General features: G+C 40.5%; 1 protein-coding gene across 1 annotated transcript in view; it reads right to left on the bottom strand.

The window, feature by feature from the left end:
• The window catches only part of gldc (glycine dehydrogenase (decarboxylating)), a 148,883-nt gene that overhangs the window by 31,659 nt on the left and 92,540 nt on the right, over window positions 1-24,684 (bottom strand). Inside the window, exons 12-19 of the mRNA XM_055632629.1 lie at window positions 24,353-24,450; window positions 20,615-20,699; window positions 20,478-20,519; window positions 19,159-19,301; window positions 13,464-13,539; window positions 9,699-9,824; window positions 5,973-6,122; window positions 320-432 (exon numbers count right to left, since the gene is read on the bottom strand). Coding sequence (XP_055488604.1) covers window positions 320-432; window positions 5,973-6,122; window positions 9,699-9,824; window positions 13,464-13,539; window positions 19,159-19,301; window positions 20,478-20,519; window positions 20,615-20,699; window positions 24,353-24,450 — 833 coding nt within the window. The remainder of the gene's footprint in view (window positions 1-319; window positions 433-5,972; window positions 6,123-9,698; window positions 9,825-13,463; window positions 13,540-19,158; window positions 19,302-20,477; window positions 20,520-20,614; window positions 20,700-24,352; window positions 24,451-24,684) is intronic.

Here is a 24,684-nt window from a genome sequence, read left to right as displayed (position 1 = left end):
ATTCCAATGCTTTATCAGGAACTAGTGTACATCCAGTTAACAGTTCAAAATAACATCGGCTTATTTTTTCATCTAAACATCAAATGCAACATTATCTGTTATCCTCAATCTTATAAATCCAGACACGACATAATCAAAGACTAATAATCACCAAGTGAATTATGGTATTAACAATATAGTTAACATGAGTTGCACATATTAGCATATTCATTGCGTTTTAAAATGAGTCACTTTGGTCTTCAGTTTAAATCTCATATTGTTGTTAAAATAAAGATCAACACAGCAATTCAAAACTGTAAAGAAGATGGTTTAGACCTACACTCCAATTGGTCCCACTCCTGGTCCACCTCCTCCATGAGGGATGCAGAAAGTTTTATGCAGGTTTAAATGAGACACGTCGGATCCATAGTCACCAGGACGACAGAGGCCCACCTGAAAGATTGCACCGTTAGGGGAGAGAGTACCAGTATATCAGACACCTCTATAACAATATTCTTACCACAGGAGCCAAGAAAAGGACAAAGGGCAAAAAATCACCAGTGGACATCCGCTCTTTACTTTTCAGCTCAAGCTACAAGGATAAGTTTAGGTAGAGGTTTCATCTGTTGTGGATACATTCAGGTTTGGCAAATGCTAGCCCCCTCTGCATCTTTATGGTAGTAAAACCCCTCAAGATTGATTCAGGACAGCAACAGACCCCTCAGCCCAAGCCTACCCTCAAGTATCCATCTACACTGGTCTTATACTGATTGACAAATTGGGAGTATAAAGATGGAGTTGAAGGGGAAGTGGCTACAGGAAAAATTACAAAAGATTCTCGAATTAATGGGAAGGAAAGCTTGAGAATGGACAACAGAGTAAGGTCAGGGCCAATTGCGAGGGGGGAAGTGAATACGGAAGTCAAAGTACCATGAATATATGAATGTATATGAATGCGTGAAGTATAAGGAATAAAGTGGACGAGCTTGAAGCTCAGTTAGAAACTGGCAAGTATGATGTTGTGGGAATTACTGAGACATGGCTGCAAGAGGGCCAGGGCTGGGAATTGAATATACAAGGGTATACCTCCTATCGAAAAGACAGACAGGTGGACAGAGGGGGTGGGGTTGCCCTGTTGGTGAGGAATGAAATTCAGTCCCTTGCAAGTGGTGACATTAAAACAGGAGATGTGGAGTCAGTATGGATAGAACTAAGGAATTGTAAGGGTAAAAAGATCCTAATGGGATTAATCTACAGGCCCCCAAACAGTAGCCTGGACATAGGGTGCAAGTTGAATCAGGAGTTAAAATTGGCATGTAATAAAAGTAATGCTGTGGTTGTTATGGGAGATTTCAACATGCAGGTAGACTGGGAAAATCAGGTTGGTACTGGACCCCAAGAAAGGGACTTTGTAGAGTGCCTTCGTGATGGATTCTTCGAACAGCTTGTATTGGAGCCTACCAGGGAGAAGGCAATTCTGGATTTAGTGTTATGTAAACAACCGGATTTGATAAAGTACCTCAAGGTTAATGAGCCATTAGGAGGCAGTGACCATAACATGGTCATGTTTAATCTACAATTGGAGAGGAAGAAGAGTAGATTGGAGGTGTCAGTGATGCAGTTGAATAAAGGGATTATGGGGCCAAGCAAGAGGCTGGCCAAAGTTTAAAGATACACTAGCAGGGATGAGATGGAACCAAAAATGACAGGTATATATACGAATAAAACAGAAGGTAGGATCAGGTAAGCTAGGAAGAAGATCCAAGGGGAGAAAGGGGATAGTGACAAAGCTTCTTTAGGTATAAAAATTAAAGCGAAGAAGTCCAACGTAGCAAAGATGAAAAGCATTATTGGGTAATGTTTAAGAACCAAAGTTAACTGAAAAGACCCTTGTAAGCTACCAAAAAAAGTGGATAGTAAAAGCTTATTATGGTGAACAAGGAAAAAATGTTTAAGACCAAAGTTGGATGAGACCAAAAAAGGAATTTATTATGGTTGGATCTGAGTCGAACAGGTACTTTGGATCCGTCTTCACTAAGGAGGACACAAACAATCTTCCTGACATAGTAGTGGCCAGAGGAACTGAAGGAAATCCACATTAGGCAGGAAATGGTGTTGGAATGACTGATGGGACTGAAGGCTGATAAATCCCCAGGGCCTGATGGTCTGCATCCCAGGGTATTTAAGGAAGTGGCTCTAGAAATCGTGGACGCATTGGTGATAATTTTCCAATGTTCTATAGACTCAGGATCAGTTGGGTAGCTAATGTTATTGGAGGGTAGCTAATGTTATCCCACTTTTTAAGAATGGCGAGAGAAAACGGGGAATTATAGACCAGTTAGCCTGACATCGGTGGTGGGGAAGATGCTGGAGTCAATTATAAAAGATGAAATAGCGGCACATTTGGATAGCAGTAACAGGATCGGTCCGAGTCAGCATGGATTTACGAAGGGGAAATCATGCTTGACTAATCTTCTGGAATTTTTTGAAGATGTAACTAGGAAAATGGACAAGGGAGAGCCAGTGGATGTAGTGTACCTGGACTTTCAGAAAGCATTTGATAAGGTACCACATAGGAGATTAGTGGGCAAAATTAGGGCACATGGTATTGGGGGTAGAGTGCTGACATGGACAGACAAGTGGTTGGCACACAGGAAACAAAGAGTAGGGATTAACAGGTCCCTTTCAGAATGGCAGGCAGTGACTAGTGGGGTACCGCAAGGCTCAGTGCTGGGACCGCAGCTATTTACAATATACATCAATGATTTGGATAAAGGGATTCAAAGTAACATTAGCAAATTTGCAGATGACACAAAGCTGAGTGGCAGTGTGAACTGTGAGGAGGATGCTATGGGAATGCAGAGTGACTTGGACAGGTTGGTGGAGTGGGCAGATGCATGGCAGATGAAGTTTAATGCGGATAAATGTGAGGTTATCCACTTTGGTAGCAAAAACAGGAAAGCAGATTACTATCTAAATGGTGTCAAGTTGCGAAAAGGGGAAGTACAATGGGATCTGGGGGGTCCTTGTTCATCAGTCTATGAAATTAAGCATGCAGGTACAGCAGGCAATGAAGAAAGCGAATGGCATGTTGGCCTTTATGACAAGAGGAATCGAATATAGGAGCAAAGAGGTCCTTCTGCAGTTGTACAGAGCCCTAGTGAGACCACGCCTGGAGTATTGTGTGCAATTTTGGTCCCCTAATTTGAGGAAGGACATTCTTGCCATTGAGGGAGTGCAGCGTAGGTTTACAAGGTTAATTCCTGGGATGGCGGGACTGTCATATGCTGAGAGAATGGAGCAGCTGGGCCTATACACTCTGGAGTTTAGAAGGATGAGAGGGAATCTCATTGAAACATATGATTGTTACGGGCTTGGACACGCTAGAGGCAGGAAACATGTTCCCGATGTTGGGGGAGTCCAGAACCAGGGGCCACAGTTTAAGAATAAGGAGTAAGCCATTTAGAACGGAGATGAGGAAACAGTTTTTCTCACAGAGAGCGGTGTCTGTGGAATTCTCTGCCTCAGAGGGCGGTGGAGGCAGGTTCTCTGGATGCTTTCAAGAGAGAGCTAGATAGGGCTCTTAAAAATAGCAGAGTCTGGGGATATGGGGAGAAGGCAGGAACGGGGTACTGATTGGGGATGATCAGCCATGATCACATTGAATGGCAGTGCTGGCTCGAAGGGCCAAATGGCCTACTCCTGCACCTATTGTCTATTGTCCATTGTCATTGGCATCATGTTTGGCGCAGACATTGCAGGGTGAAGGGCCCGTTCCTGTGCTGATCCATTTTTATGTTCTATGTTCTAATCCCTTTTTATTCTCTCCATATTCCCATCAACCCACAAGGCCTATCACAGGAACATTATCATATACAATTTCACACTTCATCCACATTTTAACAGTTGGAGCTACAGACTTCAAAATGTCACCCTATTGTCCTGCTTTCAAAGTGCTGGCAAGATCCTGAAGATGCACTGATGATCCCAGACATAAATCATGGAAATAAAGAGTTATGAGTCTCTGGAGTTCTGTAACCAATTGAAATCGGGCAGATAGATCTATGGCTCTCAGAGGGATGGGACATAGGCATATGTTTGTTCTGATAAAACCTTTGCAGAGATCCACATAAAGGATATTACCCTTCTATGTTTGCAACTATTTATTTGTTATTTGTAAGGTGAGGTTCCACTGTAGCTCCAATCTATGACAGCATCCTACAGAACAGTGTCAATTGTCAGGATGCTTTTGCATTATGTGCGCAAATTATAATCATGACGGGCATACACGATTCCATCACCAATCGCCATTCATGCAGGTCAGAAGGTTCAAGTCAGCAAATGGCTGACAAGGTAAAGCCCAGTTACTCTAATCACATGTATTGTAATAGAAATGGAAAATAAAATGATACTGTGCTTCAATGTGAACCTGGCACCTTGTAAGCTGCTTCTAAATCTTATCCTAAAATCATTCATGGTCGAACCAACATGATCAAAACTCCTTGGCTCTTTGATATAATTTTCAATTTAAAAGGGGTGCAGTGGGCGGCCGAAGTTTAAGACAATGTGTATGAACAGGTTAGAGCCGCACAAGTACATCCCTCTTTCAAGAAGTCTACATAACGATACCAAACTTGTAATATATCAACGACCTTACTATTAGAAACATAGAAATTAGGTGCAGGAGTAGGCCATTCGGCCCTTCGAGCCTGCACCACCATTCAATATGATCATGGCTGATCATCCAACTCAGTATCCTGTACCTGCCTTCTCTCCATACCCCCCTGATCCCCTTAGCCACAAGAGCCACATCTAACTCCCTGCTCCTATACTCAAATCCTTTCGCTATGAAAGCCAACATACCATTCGCTTTCTTTACTGTCTGCTACACCTGCATGCCTACCTTCAATGACTGGTGTACCATGACACCCAGGTCTCGCTGCATCTCCCCCTTTCCCAATCGGCCACCATTTAGATAATAGTCTGCTTTCCCGTTTTTGCCACCAAAATGGATAACCTCACATTTATATTACAATTAATATTGGTTTAGGACAAGGAACATAGTGAGCAATGGCAAACAATGTTTTTTATTGTGCCAGATTTCAATCTATAAAGACCAATTTATATTTTAAATTCCTAGATATCATGTATAATTATGATAATAATTTCCCATCATTAAGGTGGGCCGAATGGCCTGTTTCAATGGTGCACATCTCTACAACTGTAACTGAAAGATGCACAATTTATAATCACTGGCCAAGGGATAGAAAGCCAAAATGCTCCCACGATCCATCAGAAGATGGATGGCTGTGGTGAAGACCTGGATTTGAAATCTAATATTCTGTACTGCAGATGTACAATCTAAAGCTGGGGGAGGGGTGGGGGGGAGGTGGTTGAGGACGCTACTGGGTCTGGGATTGTCTGGGAAAGTGTTTAAAATGGAAACAAACATTTTTTTAGAATGTGGGTTTCCTTCCTATGCTGAAAAATCCTCAAATTCTTAAACTTGTATTTTCGATCTATAAACATCCAGATGATGGAAGTGCTAAATTTCCTGATATGCAATCAGCAGCAATAGCACAGAAAATAGTAAGCCGTCTGGTGTAGCAGCTTCATTTTTGCTTCTATATACAAAATAAGTTCTCCGAAACTCTTGACACTAGTTAGCTACCACCCGCTCTGTTGTATTTATAACCATATAACCATATAACAATTACAGCACGGAAACAGGCCATCTCGACCCTTCTAGTCCGTGCCGAACACATAATCTCCCCTAGTCCCATATGCCTGCGCTCAGACCATAACCCTCCATTCCCTTCCCATCCATATAACTATCCAATTTATTTTTAAATGATAAAAACGAACCTGCCTCCACCACCTTCACTGGAAGCTCATTCCACACAGCTACCACTCTCTGAGTAAAGATTTATGTTGATAGTTACAGTGCATCGGAGTCCGTGGCACTGTAAAAACAGTCACGTTATATTACTCACCTGCGCATTCATGTTTGCCCCGTCTAGGTAAACCTGTCCCCCGTGATCATGGATGAGGCCACACACATCACTGATATTCTCCTCAAACACTCCGTATGTGGATGGATAGGTGATCATTATGGCAGCCAGATTATCTTTGTGCTTGTCAACCTTGAGCAGAAAGAACATTTTGTTGCAGGCATAAATAAACAGTGATTCGAACAGAATCAAAATCTCTGCTCAGGTTTACTTCCACAATGCAAAGACGTACAGGTTAATTGGCTTTGGTAAAATTGTAAATGGTCCCGAGTGTGTGGGATATTGCTAGTGTACACATTGATCATTGGTCGGTGTGGACTCGGCCGAAGGGCTTTTTTTTGCGCTGTCTCTAAAGTCTAAAAGCAATGTGACTAAAAGCTTGGTCAAGAGGGATTGTTTTAGTGACTTCAAAGACTAGTAGTGTTGAGGGATGGAAAGTAGGATTTACGGACTTTAAAGTATGGCCAACAGTAGTGGAGTGAGGAAATCGGAGCTTCATAACGCACCAGATTTGGAGGAGCAAATACAGCTTAATGGCTGCAGGAATCTACAGAGGTAAACTCAAAGGGTTCAAGCCAAAGGATAAGAGTCTTAAAATCAGGGTCTTGCTGTACTGAGAGTCACAGAAGGTTTGTGTACTGAAGCTGAAAATATGAGGGTGGAACGACGGAAGGACAGTTCATCTCGTTTACAACTGAGGAGAGACATAAAACGTGATGGACTGTGTCAAAAACTTCTGCCAGGTTGGGAAGGAAGACCTGTATTTATTTTTATGCGGGATGATTAATATTATACAATGTGAGGGGCTATAAATGAGGATAGGAACCCAAAGTCTTGGTAAGAGGTAGTTGTAACTTTGGCCTTTCCCCCAGTGCTAATGAATGAATGAACGTATAAACTGGCTGTTCTAACTGCCGAAAAATACTAAACTGCATTCATTTTGTTGTATAGATCCACCCTCTGAAAATGCCACCATTTGAAATGAGAAGCATCATGTTGTGAGTGACTACATTTACAGTGAACATGGTGGTCTGGTTGAATGTTGGTTACGTTACAAAACCTGGACTAATGTTCTTGAAACACAAATTCAAATTACATTAGGATAAATAGGGATTTCAGGAATAATTAATGACCTGGGATAATAGGTAGCATTAGTAAAGGTAATAAGGAAGGGCTACAATATCTCTCTGGCCCGCTGATGTCCTTTGAGACTACATAATTTGATGCCCATTGGTAAAGGTGGCTACAGAGCCATTGTGAGCCTGTTGACTCTGAAATGTCCAAGGAAATACCTTTGTAAGGCACACAGTTCAAGAACAATTCGGGATGATCAATAACTATCAGCTATTTCATTAGTGTGCACACTTTGAAGAGTATAAAGATGTGTTGTAAAGAAAAACATGTAAAGGCTAAGACCATTATCCATTAGAAAATCCACTGCATTAAAAACAAATCCAATATAAGCCAGGATGTTTGTACAGGCAGCTCATTAGCAGCAATTTCACCAGACAAGTTATAAACATGCATGAATGTCAGAACATAAAGAAATCGAGTGCTGATCAAGACAATACTTTGCAATTTTCCCAGCACATTTCACAGTATGAGTCATATTTACACAAGATTCTGGAGAACGCAAACAGATATTTAAGTTGTTTTTGATGAACACAAGGGGGCAATTAATGTGCAGGTGTAACCTGAAATAAAGAATTGAAGGATCCAATATGCAATCATTCCTGTGGGTGAACTTTAAATTGTTCAATTTAGATTATACTCAGTTTGTCTCTGAAGGCGTGGAAATGGCAACACAACAGGAATCTGACGACATCCTCAGTGAGATGTGAATGCTTCCTTTGCAGGCTGAATAGAACATGAAAGAACAGCTTTGCAAATTTGTTTTCTATGGCTAGGCATTATTTCTCCTGCACCTATTAAATTTTTTTTTTTGCTCGATACTGCTTTCTATCAGATCGTTGGAATCTGTACCTGCCCAAGAATTTTTATTTGTCAGCAGCAACTTAATTTGGCATGTCTGCCTCTGATATTTACTAATGCTCATACCAGAGAGCAGAGCACCTAATTTATGAAAGGAGACATGCTGCTAACTTACATTTGTGGCATGTCACACTTGTGGCATGTGAATAAGGTGTTAAATAAGAGACTATCAATGCAAATACCTTTACATTAAAACAGCAGAATCAATCAATACAAATGATTTTGCATTAATAACACTATTAATTCATATAATTTTGCATTAACAGCAATACAATTACATTGCAAATCATTTAGCATTGAAACAGAGATATCAGAAATATCGGTGTAAATCTAAATGAGCCAGTTTGTAGAGTCAATAACCCACCCTTCACTGAATAATTAAACTTGGTATTGCATTCTATGACAGCGCTGCAATGCAGTAGTCTGTGTGTATTAAATTATTGTTTTTACCACTGATAAAGTTAAAGGCGGCTCAGATCACTTGCTGACAGCACTGATTTCCCCGACAGCAGATGGCAACAGGAACTATCAGCTGCCTAAAAGAATTCCACACTTTCGCTCCAACTTTCTCTGATGCAAAGCTGCTTGCACTCTGAGGCTGGTATTTCAGACATCGTAATTCAGGGAATTATTCCAATAATAATGAGTGAGATGGGTGGTGGAGAAGTGGACCACAGAAGATCCAAAATGCAGAACAAAGGATCAGGGTAAAGCAACAAAAAGTGAGAACATCAAGAATAAAAAACAATAAAAACAATGTTTTTGCAGTTTGGACTTTAGACCAGAGATATAGCACGGAAACAGGCCCTTCGTTTCACCGAGTCCGTGCTGACCAACGATCATCTCCATATACTAACACTATCCTACACACTAGGGACAATTTACAATTCTTACCAAAGCCATTTCACCATTTCAGGACTTTCATATGAAGAAAGACTGGATAGACTCGGTTTGTACTCACTAGAATTTAGAAGATTGAGGGGGGATCTTATAGAAACACAAAATTCTTAAGGGGTTGGACAGGCTAGATGCAGGAAGATTGTTCCCGATGTTGGGGAAGTCCAGAACAAGGGGTCACAGTTTAAGGATAAGGGGGAAGTCTTTTAGGACCGAGATAAGGAAAAAAAATTTCACACAGAGAGTGGTGAATCTCTGGAATTCTCTGCCACAGAAGGTAGTTGAGGCCAGTTCATTGGCTATATTTAAGAGGGAGTTAGATGTGGCGCTTGTGGCTAAAGGGATCAGAGGGTATGGTGAGAAGTCAGGAACAGGATACCGAGTTGGATGATCAGTCATGATCATATTGAATGGCGGTGCAGGCTCGAAGGGCCTACTCCTGCACTTAATTTCTATGTTTCTATGTTTCTACACACCTGTACATCTTTGGATTGTGGTAAGAAACCAGAGCACCCGGGGAAAACTCACACGGTCACTGGGAGAACGTATAAACTCCGCACAGACAGCACCTGTAGCCAGCATCAAACCCGGGTCTCTTGCACTGTAAGACCGCAACTCTACCACTGCGCTACTGTGTCGCCCCCAAACGATCATCAGTTTTCACAGTATCAGCATACCGGATGAGTATTTCAGGTATTTACATTTTTTACAGCATTCCCAGTTTTTACTTTTTAGTGAAGGGTGGTATTAATGTTCTCTGCCAAGTTCAATACTGATTCTACCACAGTTATTCTGTGCGCGCGGTGTTATTTCACATACCATTGCCTTTAAATGTGCAACATCTATGTTTCCGTTCTTGTCCACTTCAACTGGCTGGATTTTCATCCCTGCCATCTGTGCACTGGCTGGATTAGTGCCATGAGCTGATTTGGGGATAAGGCAGACCTGGATAAAGGAGGAAAGGAACATTTACATGGTGAAGGTCCAAAGACAAACAGCTGCTCAAAATCTTTTCAGCAAATTTGGTAAAACGCTTGATACTCCCTACACTGAATCAATGCCAGTGTTGACTGGTTAGCTGTGCGCAGGCTAAGCAGGAATCTGTAATAATTTGTGTAAAAGAGCTTAAGAAATCACAAGCTACGGTAAGTACACAAGCCTCCATTAAACTGTAACTTTTTGTGATCACAACAAGTAGAAAGGATAAGGGAAAATCCTTGACATCTTTATTCTAACATCAAGAGTAAACTAAAGTGAACAATATATGACTAAAATAAATCCATTGAAACGGAAACATTGCTCCACAATGCATTACTGCTGTTTCAAACATTAATCTTGATTCAGTGTTTAACAGAAATACCCCAGTCTCTGGTTCAATGTGGAATCGGCTTAATAGCTTCCAAGGCCAGTTAACCACTGGCAACAAAAAAAATTAACATAGAAACATAGAAAATAGGTGCAGGAGTAGGCCATTCGGCCCTTCGAGGCAGCACCGACATTCAATATGATCATGACTGGTCATTCGGGGTGATCATCAATACCCCGTTCCTGCTTTCTCCCCATATCGCTTGATTCCGTTAACCCTAAGAATTACATCTCGTGAATTGGCCTCCACTGCTTTCTGTGGCAGAGAATTCCACAGGTTCACAACTCTCTGGGTGAAATAATTTTGACCGATTAATTTGGATAAACTAATATTCAGCATGACATTTGTACGGTGGTTGCCGAAGATATAATCAAAATGGTCGCCTGAACAAAACAAAGTTACACAAACAGACCTCTGAGCTATCAGCATTTGGGTAACACAGTGTCTATCTGTGAGTATATTTACCTGTTGAGGCATCATGCATTATTCTTAGAATAAAATGCTGAAGTACAGGTTTTTTTTTAAAGTACTTGCATGGCAAATATTAATGTTAAGTGAGCATTTGATGAAGCACCTGTGTTCAGCCTGCAGGAATGACCCTGAGATCCTGGGTGCCTACCAGTTTAATCCACCCTCCTGTTCTAACCTCTCTGTCTGTGGCCTCCTGCAGTGTTTGTTTCAACTAGATGGAAAACAAGTTCAAGGGCGAGTATCTCAGCTTCCATCTAGCACACGGCAGCCTGCAGGACTCAATGTCATATTCTCCAGCTCAGATAATGTGTTCCTTCTATCAGTCTGTATGAAAACTGGCCCTAGGTGAATGCCATCCCCTTTTCTCTGTATAGTCACACAATATAGCCTTATACTGACTATACAAACATTTGTGACATATTTGTTTGGGAAAGCAGCCAACATACTCAAGAACCATTCACCTCCTCTTCGTCATTCTCACTTCTCTCCTCTCTCCTCTCCCGTCAGGCACAAGATGCAAAAGCTAAAGCACGTACTGAGATTCAAGAACAGTTTTCCCCCGCTGTTACCAGATTACTCCCCGCTGTTACCAGATTGCCACCCTCTCATAAGCTGTATTCCTGATCTCCCAATCCACCTCATGACAGCCCTTACACTTTTTTTAATCTACACTTTCTCTAGCTGTATCACTAATTCAGAATTCTGTTTCCTTTAACTGCACTACCTGTTGTACTCAGATATTGTCTGATTTGCCTGAGTAGCATGCAAAAACTATCTAGTGCTTTATATCTAGTCACTCACTATAGCTAGTAAATGTGACAATACCAAACCACCATGTGCAGTATCATACAGCCAAAACAAATCAATATCTTAACTGCTGCATTATTTTATCATCGGACATTCGCTTTGTTCCACCCTTTGCCCAACCTAACTCCTCTGCAAACTAATCCAACTTGTTTCTTGAAAGAAGACACAAAAAGCTGGAGCAACTCAGCGGGTGAGGCAGCATTTCTGGAGAGAAGGAATGGGCGACATTTCAGGTCGAGACCCTTCTTCAAACTAAATAAGTTTTAATCCAAAATGATGCATGTTTTTGAACATGAGGGAGGGAGAAAGAAACGGATTCATCATGGGAAGTGTCCCAGACAATTTACTCATTACTTGATTTCAACAAGCTCAGACAAAGCTACATATGATTACAATTCTGGACTGATATTTTATTCCCTGAAGTAAGAAAACATAACACTAAATATACTATTTATTGTTCACTGACATTAAAGGGCCGATTTTGTGACCTGGATTACTTCACAAGTTCTTTACCATCCCACTGTTACAAGGCTAGGCTATTACACAGTTTGCAGTAGGCAGGAAGGTTCCACCAAGTTACATAATTATTCATGAATTCAGAGTTGTGATGAGATAGGTGGCAGTGATAATGGAAGCAGTAAAAGAGGGCAAAAAGAACAATGGACGTCCCATTTCACCTGGAATTGAAAAGCTAAAGGGCCTGTCCCACGTAGGCAATTTTTTTCAGCGACTGCCGGTCGTGGCAATTAACCCGCACGTCTTTGTGATGTGGGAGGAAACCAGAGCACCCGGAAGAAACAGGGAGAATGATCTCAATTGAACACAGGTCTCTGGTGGCGTTAGGCAGCAGCTCCAGCAGCTGTGTCACTGTGCTGCCCTTGGAACAGTTAAACAGTTCTTAGAACATTAGGTTCATATTTCAGGTGTCCTTGAGACTCTTGAAAGGCGCCCATAAATAAAATTTATTATTATTATTATATTTCAAATCCACTACCTGGAAAATCAGGTCAAAATGTGTCAGTGTTGCAAAACATGCATTTATGCTGTGGATTACAATTCAGATATACTGTGATAAACAAGTTGTCCCAAATAAAGTTTCTGCATTTATTCCAGGGTATGACTATAACTTTAATCATTTGCCAATGCCTGCTATCTATTCATAGATGTTCAAGTGCCAGAGGGAGTTCCACTGCCTGCTGCATTCCCATTTTGTTTACTCATGTACTCTGGATGCAGTTCAGAATCCAGATCCCAGCTGACCACCAGAGGGAAGCAGTCCTTCAACTAGAACCAATGTCTTATTCTGGAAGTTTACATATTGTGATACATTTTTTATAGATAAAATGATTCCGAAAAGCAACCAGAAGATAGGCAAATGCAGCTATTTTTTTTAAATTTAAAGGCGTTTTCCTATTGGAAAGGGGAGAGTGGAGAGGAATTTCAGTAGGGGTTGGCTTGCTCTTTCTTTGCACCACTACCCTAAAATAGGAGCAGGAGTAGGTCACCATGTCCAGCAGTCCTGCCTTTCTGCAATTTCTTGTGGTCTTGGGCAGAGCAGCTGCTATACCAGGCTGTGATTCACCCTGACAGGGTGCTTCCTATTGTGCATCTGTGAAATGGTTCAGTCATTGAAGACACGCCTGATTTCATTAGTTTCCTGAGGAAGTAGAGTTGCTGGTGTGCTATCTTGGCTGTAGTGTGATACTACGTTTTGTAGTATTCGCAAATAAAAACAAAAAATCCTCAGATTTATTCCCAAAGTTCTCAATGTATTAGGCGTTTTACTTGGATGAGGAAGGCAACCGAAACAGACAAACAATGTACTAGTGCAACAATAATCACGTTTTTGCTTCTGACTGATATTGAATGACACTTGCCAGAAAGTGCACACTTTATCATTCATCAGACAAAAACGTGTCGTTATCCACTTGATTACTTACAGTTCTCTGATGCTCTCCTTTTGAGTTGAGATAAGCCTTAATTGCTGCCAATCCTGCATATTCACCCTGGGCACCGCTGTTCAACAGGAAACAAAGTAGAGATATTTCAGAAAGATACATGGCAATATATGGTTGCTTTTTAAAAAAACCCAATAAAACATTTCTCTTGCAAAACTATACAAGCGTGCAATTTCAATTTCAAGGAAACAGATGATTTTAGTTATTTTTACAGTATTCTCTTACAAGAGACCCAAGTCCCACTTAAAGGTCAGTAATCAGACTCCAGTGCCCAGGACTCACTTCTTTCCAAGGCAGAAGCATTAAAACCATAAAAAGGCCATCTCCAGGAGTACCCTGTTCCCAGGGTAGAAACCATCAAAAGAGGGTCTGTTTCATTCCAAGATTTAATTATATATTTTTTGCCTCATGGAATACAAACTCCACTGAGAGGAAGAAGTGAAAGTAGAAAGAAATTGACAAACTTCTGTAGCATCTTTCATGACCTCTGAGAAGATGAATGTTTTATCATCAATGAAGGTGCTGTTGCTGCTGAAATTCAAGATTGAGTGGGAATGGCTAAATGACAAAATTATCTGGTTATTGGAGGATGAAAGGAAATGTGGAATAGATTATCAATAAACTTGTGCGATATACTGTACATCTTTCGTGTGGCTATCTATTGCAGCCAGAACTATTCTTACCTGTTTGTCATGGTCTCTATGAATTCTGACACTGGGATATTCAGTCCTTTATCCTAACTACAAAGCCATCACCAACTCACATGCTAGTGCAATTTACAAGAGGCACGAGTGTTTAATTGTCATATGCACCAGCAATGGAACAATTAAATACTTATTTGTTGCAGCTTTACATGCAGATTAACGCAACAACACAACAAATAAATATACAATACAATCCAATAAATTATCAGTTATACTAGGTAACCAGACCTAAATACAGCAAGTATTCCATCCAGCTAGATACCTTCTTTTAAGCATTCAGAATAAAGAAGGGTCTTGACTCGAAGCGTCACTTGTCCACTTTCTCCATGGATGCTGCCTGACCCAACAACATTTTGTGTCTATCTTTGGTATAAACCAACATCTGCAGTTCCTTTATATCACCTCTTTCACATGTAATTCCCGGAGATGCTGCCGCCTCCTCTTACATGTAATTCAATCTCATTCATTGATTCCATCACTGTACTTGAGTTTTGTTTGAACTACTCAGATCTGTTTTACAACCTTGCACCATTCTGCTGTAATGGACCCGCAGTTAAATTTATTTATCATTACTGTGTGTATACTGTTGAGGCTGTGAGTTTCACCAGCAAGGAATTTCATTGCACCCGGATGCACATGACAACAAACTAAACTGAATCTGAAGTCCTGCAGCACCACAGCAGCCAGCAAATATACCCCCAAATATACAGGCAGTCATCCAAATAGTTGTTTGTATGTACGAATGTCCACAGATCAGCCATTCATAGCCTGGGGTGGACCCGCACTCGTCTCATGCATATTTCCCATGTGTCTCCGGCCCCTCTGATGCACTGATGGTTCAGTGATGTAACATCATGATTTGTGGGCGACAGGGTGGGGCAGCGGTAGAGTTCTCCCCTTGCCCTGCTTATGTTTTCTCCGAGATCTTCGGTTTCCTCCCACACTCCAAAGACTTACAGGCTTGTTGACTAATTAGCTTGGTAAATGTAAAAATTGTCCCTAGTGGGTGTAGGATAGTGTTAATGACGAGGATCGCTGGACAGCGTGGACCTGGTGGGCCAAAGGGCCTGTTTCCGCGATGTATCTCAAAACTAAACCAAACTAAACAGGAATGTCAGTTGTAAGGCATCGAAGTAGAATTAGGCCATTCGACTCATTGAGTCTGCTCCGACATTCGATCATGGCTTTTTCCCTGTCAACCCCATTCTCTCGCCTTCTCCCCATAACCTTTGTGCCGTTACAAATCAAGAACCTATCAATCTCCTTTTTAAAAATACCCAATGACTTGGCCTCCACAGCCGTCTGTGGAAATTAATTCCACAGATTCACCACTCTTTGGCTGAAGAAATTCCTTCTCATCTCCTTTCTAAAGGTACGTCCTTTTATTCAGAGGCTGTGCCCTCTGGTTGTAAACTCTTCCACTGCTGGAAACACCCTCTCCACATCCACTCTATCCAGGCCTTCTCCTTCATCCCTGTATCGCTTTCTACATTGTTAAAACAGATTTGAAAAATTGTACCCAAGCTGAAAACCTGTCTGTAGATTCCAACATATACATAGTTATCACACATAAACTGCACACTTAGAGACCGAGTCCTCTAGTACTTAAAAGAAACATACAGGGGCCAAACCATCAAATGCATAACTCTAAACTATCCATTAGTTCTGTCAGGGGCATAACAATCATCTGCGCAGAAGCAGGAGCTGAATGATATGCATTGAACTGCCTTAACAAAGTGGAATCTGTTGGTTGAAGTACCTGACAAAGTAGTGAACAGCAAACTGGTTGATCTGTCCATCTCCCCAATGCTTTGCAGTGAGATTGTTCTTGAAGTTGAGAGTTGGTGCTCACTCACTCAGGCATGTTAAGAGCTGAACATTGTTGAGATGAACAGGTTTGGCTAGAGAAACTCAGGCGCTCTTCTAATTCAGAAACTTTGGGGCCTTCCTCTGGGTGTTTGGGAAACTACGATCTTGTCTCATTGACCCGACACACTTGGGAATTAATCTTACAATTGGTGCGCTCCCACCTATCACATTATCATCGCATCAGTGCATTGTACACAGTAAGAAAAAAGGTCACTACTATATACTGATGGGTTTTACCTTGGCCTATTTCACCTGGTGTGCACTAACTCATAACCTGTCTCCCAATATAGGTTTAGTTTAGCTCAAAGATACACATGGAAACAAGCCCTTCAGCCTACAGTCCACGCCGACCATCGATCACCCTGTAGCGGCACCAAATGTGGTGAATAAAGGTGAGACGTCAGGCCGGTTCAAACAGTCGTTTATTCAGGTTCGACACGTTAGGTTGGTGCGCTAACTATATTAACATTGTTACTGTAGCTGAGCGAAGGTTGTTCTCTTGGGCTCAGCTACCGGTTGACTGCTAAGGTCTCGAGGTGAAATAACCTTAAGTATCAGGACACTCCGTCTAGCCATGACGTCACGTGCCCGCTCTCGTACCTCCTGACGAGGGTTCGACCATAAGTGGCCCGTGTATAGGCTGACGCCACAGGACCCCCCCCCCCCCCCCCCCCCCCAGAACTGGAGGAAGGAATAGCATGGTCGAGGGCGGCTCCTGCATGTGGGTCGGGAACCCACGCAGTCACAGGTAGAATGTGAAAGCCACACAGACAGCACTCGAGGTCAGGATTAAACCCGGGTCTCTGGTTTTGTGAGGCAGCAGATCCACTGTGCCACCCATAAATATGGATGTGATCAAACAGTTGTAGAGCCATAATTAGCTCTGTCAATGTGAAAACAGAGGGATTCAATCATTCTGTTAGGTCATCATCGGTATCCAGTAATTCCATATGGAAAAATGTGTACATAATGCGAGTATAGAATGATAAAGGTACCGAGTCACAGAATGTGCGTATGTTATTGAAAACTTCTAACCATAGTTTTCTCCAAATCAATAGTGAGCACGATTGTGAAATACACTGAAAAGTATTATCACCATCTTATTCGTCAATGCTATCTCTACTTTTCAATGTTTCAGCAGCACAATCCCTCTCAGAGCAGTATGTTGTCAATGGAGCAAAATTTTGACATAGGCTAGAAATTAATGCCACATGTTAACAGTACATGAAGTTGCCCAAAATATCTGCTTTAGCTCAGTAAAGATAAGCCATACAAATATATATTCAACACAGAGTAAAATCACTAGACCGAGAAGGAGACACTGTATTTGTTTACATATGGACTCAAATGGACAGTCAGATTAGATAATGCAAAGGTTCAATACTCTACATGAAAAGCATTTCAGCAATAACTGTGAGTAAACTGCTGTTTGTGCTCACCTCAAATATAAATGGCCATTATCAGGCAAAAATGCACTGTTGTTTTATTCACGAACATGATCACATTGAATGGCGGTGCTGGCTCGAAAGGCCGAATATCCTACTCCTGCACCTATTGCCTATTGTCTAAGACAAGGGTTTGGGAAACTGATGAACCCGTATGAGTTCATGAACCTCAGTAGTACATGGATCAGCATAAAACATTAAATGCTTTCCCATTGAAAGAAAGTTCCCATTTTTGAATGATATACTGCACTGGAAACAAAAGCTGGCTTTCCTTTCAGCTCTTGAAGGCGACTCTTTTCTGGGTTGGTTTCACACACCCTGGCTGCCTTCTAGCTCCCCACAGTGAGCCCTCAAACAGCAAGAGTCTGCAGGACAATGAAATGAGTGAGCTGAATATTCCACAGTCACAAACCTGCAGCTCCAGCAGAATTTGTTGGGCACGGACCAGGGGAAAAAATCAATTTAAATTTCTTCCTAAAAAGTAATGAGTTAGAGAGCACTCTTACAGCGCGAGCAAAAATCTGGTACATCACCACAGCACTTGGAAGGGTTATTGCATCTTTTCATAACCACACTATTCTGTAGCTCCAGCTCTTTGTGTATTTGTTCACTTATTGTTTCTTTCATGGTCTTTCAATATCTTTCATATTTTACTGCCTTCAGTTTTAATTTTATTTTTATCCGGTGCTCATGCACTGGATTTGTTGGAATGGATAAAGACCTAGGTAATCTATGACCTGACAGATTACTCTGGTCCACAGAAAATGCCTCCTTCAGTAAAATAAAATTGAGAAGCAATATTCAACTCATTGTGCAACAATTTTCGCAGAACATTAAAAATACTTCAGAATATTTTTTCCAAACATAATTAAGAACATACCTGCGATAAACAAAAACTAAGAACTGGTTTGCTCAGATTCAGATTCAGATTCAATTTTAATTGTCATTGTCAGTGTACAGTACAGAGACAACGAAATGCATTACATTGCTAAAATACGATCAGCAGAACCAGTTCTTACAGCATTTCTAGTCAGAAGGATAATCACTTCCAAAGTTCACTCTGTTTGGCACTTATCCATAACAAAATGAACAAATGAACATCCTTATCAAGTGCACTTTATCTGAATAATATACATCGTGGGGGCATTGTGCTAAATCAGCATGTTCTATTCCAATTAAGCAAAGTCAATCAGTTCCTTGCAGAGTAGATCAGTTGTAAATGACAAGTCCAAAGTATGGTTTTATACAGAGATCAGTATCATTTTATTACATGCTCAGTGTAGGAACATCTGTTAGGTAAACAGGGAAAGAGACCAGAGTATAATGTCTCCTGCCACAACATGACCCGTTGAAGACTGCTGGCCATAAGTACATTTGGGCATGATTGCCAAGGTACAGAATACTGAGGCAAGCTTGTACATTGAATTGCATGGAGTCAGTACTAATAAGGTTAGAATATGCAAATCGCATTGCTTTGGAAGTACAAATTGCGGTATCCCCTGCCTTTTCTAAAACCCAAATGAAATTGCAAATTTGCATGAAACAAATGACCTGGAATAGAGATTATTAAATGGGAAGGATTGTATTTATTACAGTACTATTTCACTGGAGTTACACCAGACATTCAAAAAAGGTTATGTCAGAGAGTTGTAGGCCTACCTATTCGGCTGGAAAGAGATTTTGTCATATCCTGTTATTTCACACAAGTCCCGTTCCAATTCACGAAATAGCTGCTGGTAGCCTTGAGCTTGGTCCAGGGGGACAAAAGGATGGATATTTCCAAATTCTGGCCATGTGATAGGCTGTAAAGTATACAGACCATGAGACGAAAGAAACACAACGTCCATTATAAAAAACGCATCTTACATTTCAAACTGCAAATTAATGATTGGCTTACAGGGTTCATGACAGTTTTAGCCACTTAATGTTCTAGCTGTGTCAACAGATAATCCAGGTTAAGATTGATATTTTCAGTGCACATCAGCTGGACCTTCAAGGAAGGTCCTGGCTAGTATGAAGCTGCAGATTCAGTTGTTGCAAGCTTGGTGATTTAGTAATGTTACAGTGAAACTACACTTCCCATTGATCAATGGTGAACCTCTCTAGAGGCCATCGTGATAATTCAATGTCAAATCAAATTGACAACTATCTTTGCCCACAAGAATCTAGTGATACAAACATTCCAACTTTCACTCAACATTTTACTGCAGGGGCTTCACATTAACATAGAGTATCCTTAAACGAGGACGATTGCAATGAACGAGAAGACCACTTCACATATGCCACATGACAGTGCAGTTCACAGTCGATTAGCTGCTGAAAATCCTAAAAATATATATTTTTAACATCCTCACTTTTGAGGACTGCATTTAAATGTGGCCAGCCAGCAGCCATAAACCTAAAATCTAAAACAGGCTTGAGGTAGTTCAATTGAAAAAATCCAATAATTGTTCCGTGTAAATTCAATGCACATAGATTTGATGCTCTTTATCAAATGAGGCCAAATGAGATCTTTTTATCTATCGTACTAGAGGCTTTGGAGGTTATTCAGCATCTGGGCAGCCAAATTTCCAGACCCAACTATCAGTAAGAAAGCCCGGACTATATGCATAAGATGACTGAATATTCACCACTTTGAAAGCATCCACAAATTAGGCAGCAGAATGAAGACACAAGAGATTGCAGATGCTGAAATCTTGAGCATCACACTGGGTCGGCAGCATCTGTGGAGGAAATGAACAGGCGACGATGTTTCGGTCTGAATAGGAATCCTGACCCGAAACTTCTGTCCATTCCTCCACAGATGCTGCCTTACCTGCTGAGTTCCTCCAGCTTTTAGTTTTTTGAATTCAGCAACTCTGCCCTCTTAGGTGTGATAGTTATACTGTGTTGTTCTGAACAGCCATTGAAATCGTAATCAACTTCAGGAGATACAGATAACCATTACTGGTGTTGGATTAAAGAATTAGCAAACTTACCGTGAGTTCTGAGGAACTGTTGAGCTTCATAGTGCAAGACCCCTGGTCAAAGAGAGGAAACACAAGCAATGAAGACTAAATAAAATCTGAAGAAACATATGGCAGTGGACAAAAATGTAAAAGTAACGATCACCCACCAGAGGAATCATGCTGTGAACTAGTGAAATATCTTTGTTTTCCAACTTTTTCATGTACCGGATAATATTTGTTTCCGAGTGGTAACTGAAAAGTATAAGTCAACAATGAAATACCTGAATGAACCAATTATATACAAATGATAAAATTAACCTAACTGACTTCAGAACCATATGCTTCAGGCAGAATAATAAATTCTGTTAAAGTAGCATTTGAAAAATCATGGACTAATTAGGGACAGTCAGCGTGGCTTTGTGAATGCCAGGTCGTGTCTTAGGAACTCAATTTAGGGTTGTGGGGAGAAGACCGGAGAATGGGGTAAGGAAGGAGAGATAGATCCGCCACGATTGAATGGCTTAATTCTGCTGCTATCACTTATGACCTTATGATTTAATTTTTTGAGGAGGTGACAATGATGTTCGATGAGGGTGAGATAGTTGATGGTGTCCATGTAGACTTTGGTAAGCAATTTCACAAGGTTCCTCATGGTAGACTAACCCATAAGACTCATGGAATCCATGACGACTTGGTAGATTGGATTAAAAACTAGACTTCCATAGAAGACAGTGCAAGGATCTCTGTTGTTTGTGATATAGATATAAATTATTTGAATGAAAATGCAGATGGGCTGATCAGAAAGTTTGCAGACAACACAAAAATTGGTGAGGTTGTGTGTATTGAAGATGGTTGTCAAAGGATGCAACAGGGTATAGATCAGTTGGAGATATGGACTGAGAAATGGCAGATGGAGTTTAATCTGGGCAAGGGCGAGGTATTGTGCTTTGGGAGGTCAAATGTAAGGGGAAAGTATAGCGTAAATGGCCAGACCCTAAGAAGCAATAATGAAGGTACTACCCTATATACTTGTATAGCTGGTTTCAGGGAGCTTTTGACATGTCCAAGATCCCTCAGGGAGGGTTATAAAGAAGGTGTATGGTGTGCTTACCATCATTAGTAGGGGCATTGAGTGTATAAGTCAGGAAGTCACGTCACAGCTTTATAAAACATTGTTTTCGCCACGTTAAAGGCATTGTGTGCAATTCTGGTCTCTGCTTTGCATCAACAATGTGGAAGCTTTGACGAGTGTGCAGAAGATGTTGCTGGGACTATAACGTATTAATTATAATGAGAGAATGGACAGTGAGTGGACAAACTTGGATAATTTTCTTTGGCGTGTCGGAAGCTGAGGAGTGACCTGATAAGAATTTATAAAAACTATGAGAGACACAGATCAGGTAGATAGTCATCCAAATACACAAAGTGCACGATGGGTAGAAAACCTATCAGATATGATAGCGCTGTTACAAAACCGACCATTAGCGGCGCTACAAATCTGCCACTGCCAGTACGTGCAATTCCAGAGGCTTGGTGGGGGAGGGGGGCGGGATTAAAATGCAGGTTTGTATTGGTTGTCTGAGCGAGATTTCCTCGGGCTGCTAGCTGATGAAGAAAAATCGTTCGTGCTTCCGTTCGCGGGTTTCAAAAAAAAATGTTGCTGGACGATTACGTCGCTGGATTAAACTTAAACACGACTAAAAACGGCCTTCAATGCCTCCAACATCACGGATCGCAATATCAGGACAAAACAAAAGGTATGTCGTTTATTTAACATATTATTTTGCTCTTTGGTGTGGCTAAATTTTAATCTTAAGATGCGAAAAATCTTTTCTAGGCACACATATGAATTGGCCGTGTCTTGCCTGCCGATATGGATTTAAAATTATGGCAACGGCAAAATTCCAATCGATCACATTCCAGAAACATCCACTCTCAAGATAATCTAATTTTTTTTTTTTTTGCACAATCATGTCATAAGAACATCTAATTCATCTATATTTTGCGTTATTGTCTATCCATGATCAATAATTTCATACTAAATATCCAGAGTACAGTTTTAGTCAGATGTATTGTGCAAAAAAAATAAATGATTTTGATTATCTTGAGAGTGGATGTTTCTGGATTCATTTATGGGAATTAAATATTCCATTTGGCATATAAATTCATGACAAAGTGAGATTTAAAAATCATGTTATATAGTGAATTATGTGTGAATGGGATCAGTTTATTATTTGGATACTTAGGCTATTTAAATTTTTTAGCCTTTTCTTAAGAAATGGATAGATGTTAAGATCTAGTAATTGAATTTAGATGAATTTAATTAATTAGATGAATTTAATTGATTTGATGAAACTGACGAATATGATTTTTTTTGTTTGGTATTTACTATTTGTTTGAGCGTTTAACTTTTTACCTTTTTTTCAATAACTTGTTTCTGTTAATGCTGTTCGGTGTTTTTATTTTTCTTTACATTTTAGATGTCTCCGAAGAAGAAATGTAACATTGTCAATCCAAATGCCCAGCAAAAGAGACTGATTTAGACAGCATTCGCAGAGGTTATCCGAATTTACTCCAAATGTGATGATCGACAAGACATTGTTAATGGGAAAAGTAGTGGGCAGAACGGCATGTCATGAGTGGTTTGAAGGGCAAAAACTTCTAGTTTACACTGTCACAATTGAAAAGTTGAGGAAAAACAAGGTGTACAGAGTTGCTTATTGGTTACAATCTGAGGAGTATGATGATGCTACTGATTATGATATGCCAATGTACTAGCTAGCAACTGATCCTTCTCCAGAAAACTTGGTTTTGCTAGAAATTGTAATTTCTTTACCTGTCTGTTACGGACTTACAGCATATAATACAATAATATTAACGTTCTGACCTTGAGAACATCACATTTTTGAATTTTCAAGGCAGTCTGGGTGTTTATTACTATTTCCATCACAACGGTCAATTTTGTAATTAGCCACAATTAGGTAACTGACTAATTATATGCTTTCATTTCAGGTCATCCAAGTAAGATGTTTCATATTTGTTTCAGAATGCTTCAATCTATAATAACTGAAAATTTCATTCAGTTCTCTTAATTTTTAAGAAAGTTATGGGCTTTTGACTGTCCTTGATCACAGCTTTTGTGTTAAGTCAATGGAAAAGCAATAGGGAACAAGATGCTAATTTCCGAGTATGAAAACGATCATATCTTTTTTAATACTGAAGATAAGAAAGTGAATTAAGTATCAAATTAAAGTTCTTTTTATACTTTATCTGATGGGATAAATTACAGGCTTGATTTTTAAAATCTCAACATTTTGTAACATTCCTAGATATGAGGCTCAAGTTCTATTGCGACAGAGTGGGAATGGGCCCAGTGCTAGAGGAGCACCATAACAATGCCACGGGCAATTAATATCAATGTGTACATAATAGTTGGTAGGGGCATAGTGGGTCAAAGGACCTGTTCCTGTGCTGCATGGCTCTAACATGGGATGATACTGATTCTCATCCCAAGTGTTTCTTGCATAATTCAAATGTCCATCTGAGATAACATGGACCGAATGGAAAAGAGAATTCCTCAGAAGTTGGATGCTTGAATCTCCACAGACTCATATAAAGGACAACCCAGCGCGCGAGTGCGATGCATCACACTCTGCTGGCTACATTCCCAGGGGTGTGGTACATCCCACATGCAGGATGAAAATCTGGCTAGCAACAACCTCAGAGCAGATGTGAGTTTTGCCATCTCAACGATATGTAGGGAGGCAAAGTGCATGAGAGAAGAACCTAAAAATGATGATTGAAATAATTTGTTTTCATCTGCTCCAGTGTGACTCATTCAATTGAACTCCTACGCAGTAGGTTTACTTCAATTCATGAGATCATAATCTCAGCTTCTTACCAACCTGTTGAAGACTGGATGTAAAAGGAACGTGCTTGTCCTTTTAAACTGCGTGGCTGAGATACCTTTTGTCTCATCTCCCATGGACTCAGCGATCAATTCCTTTAAAAAAACAATATTGTCACATCAAACTCTTGGGGAATGTGCCGAACTATTCCATCATAAACACATAAATAGGACTGCAGGTATTTTATTTTGATTCTGCTTCACATTTGTGAACAGAAACAAGGTCGACGATAAATAACAAATATTTTACAGTAAGAACCAAATGATCGCAACTGTTTACCATATATATTAATGATTTGGAAGAGGGAATTAGGAGCAACACTAGCAAGT

This window comes from Leucoraja erinacea, chromosome 3, assembly GCF_028641065.1.
Source record: "Leucoraja erinacea ecotype New England chromosome 3, Leri_hhj_1, whole genome shotgun sequence".
NCBI lineage: Eukaryota > Metazoa > Chordata > Chondrichthyes > Rajiformes > Rajidae > Leucoraja > Leucoraja erinaceus.
This window is presented reverse-complemented; position numbering and strand designations above follow the sequence as displayed.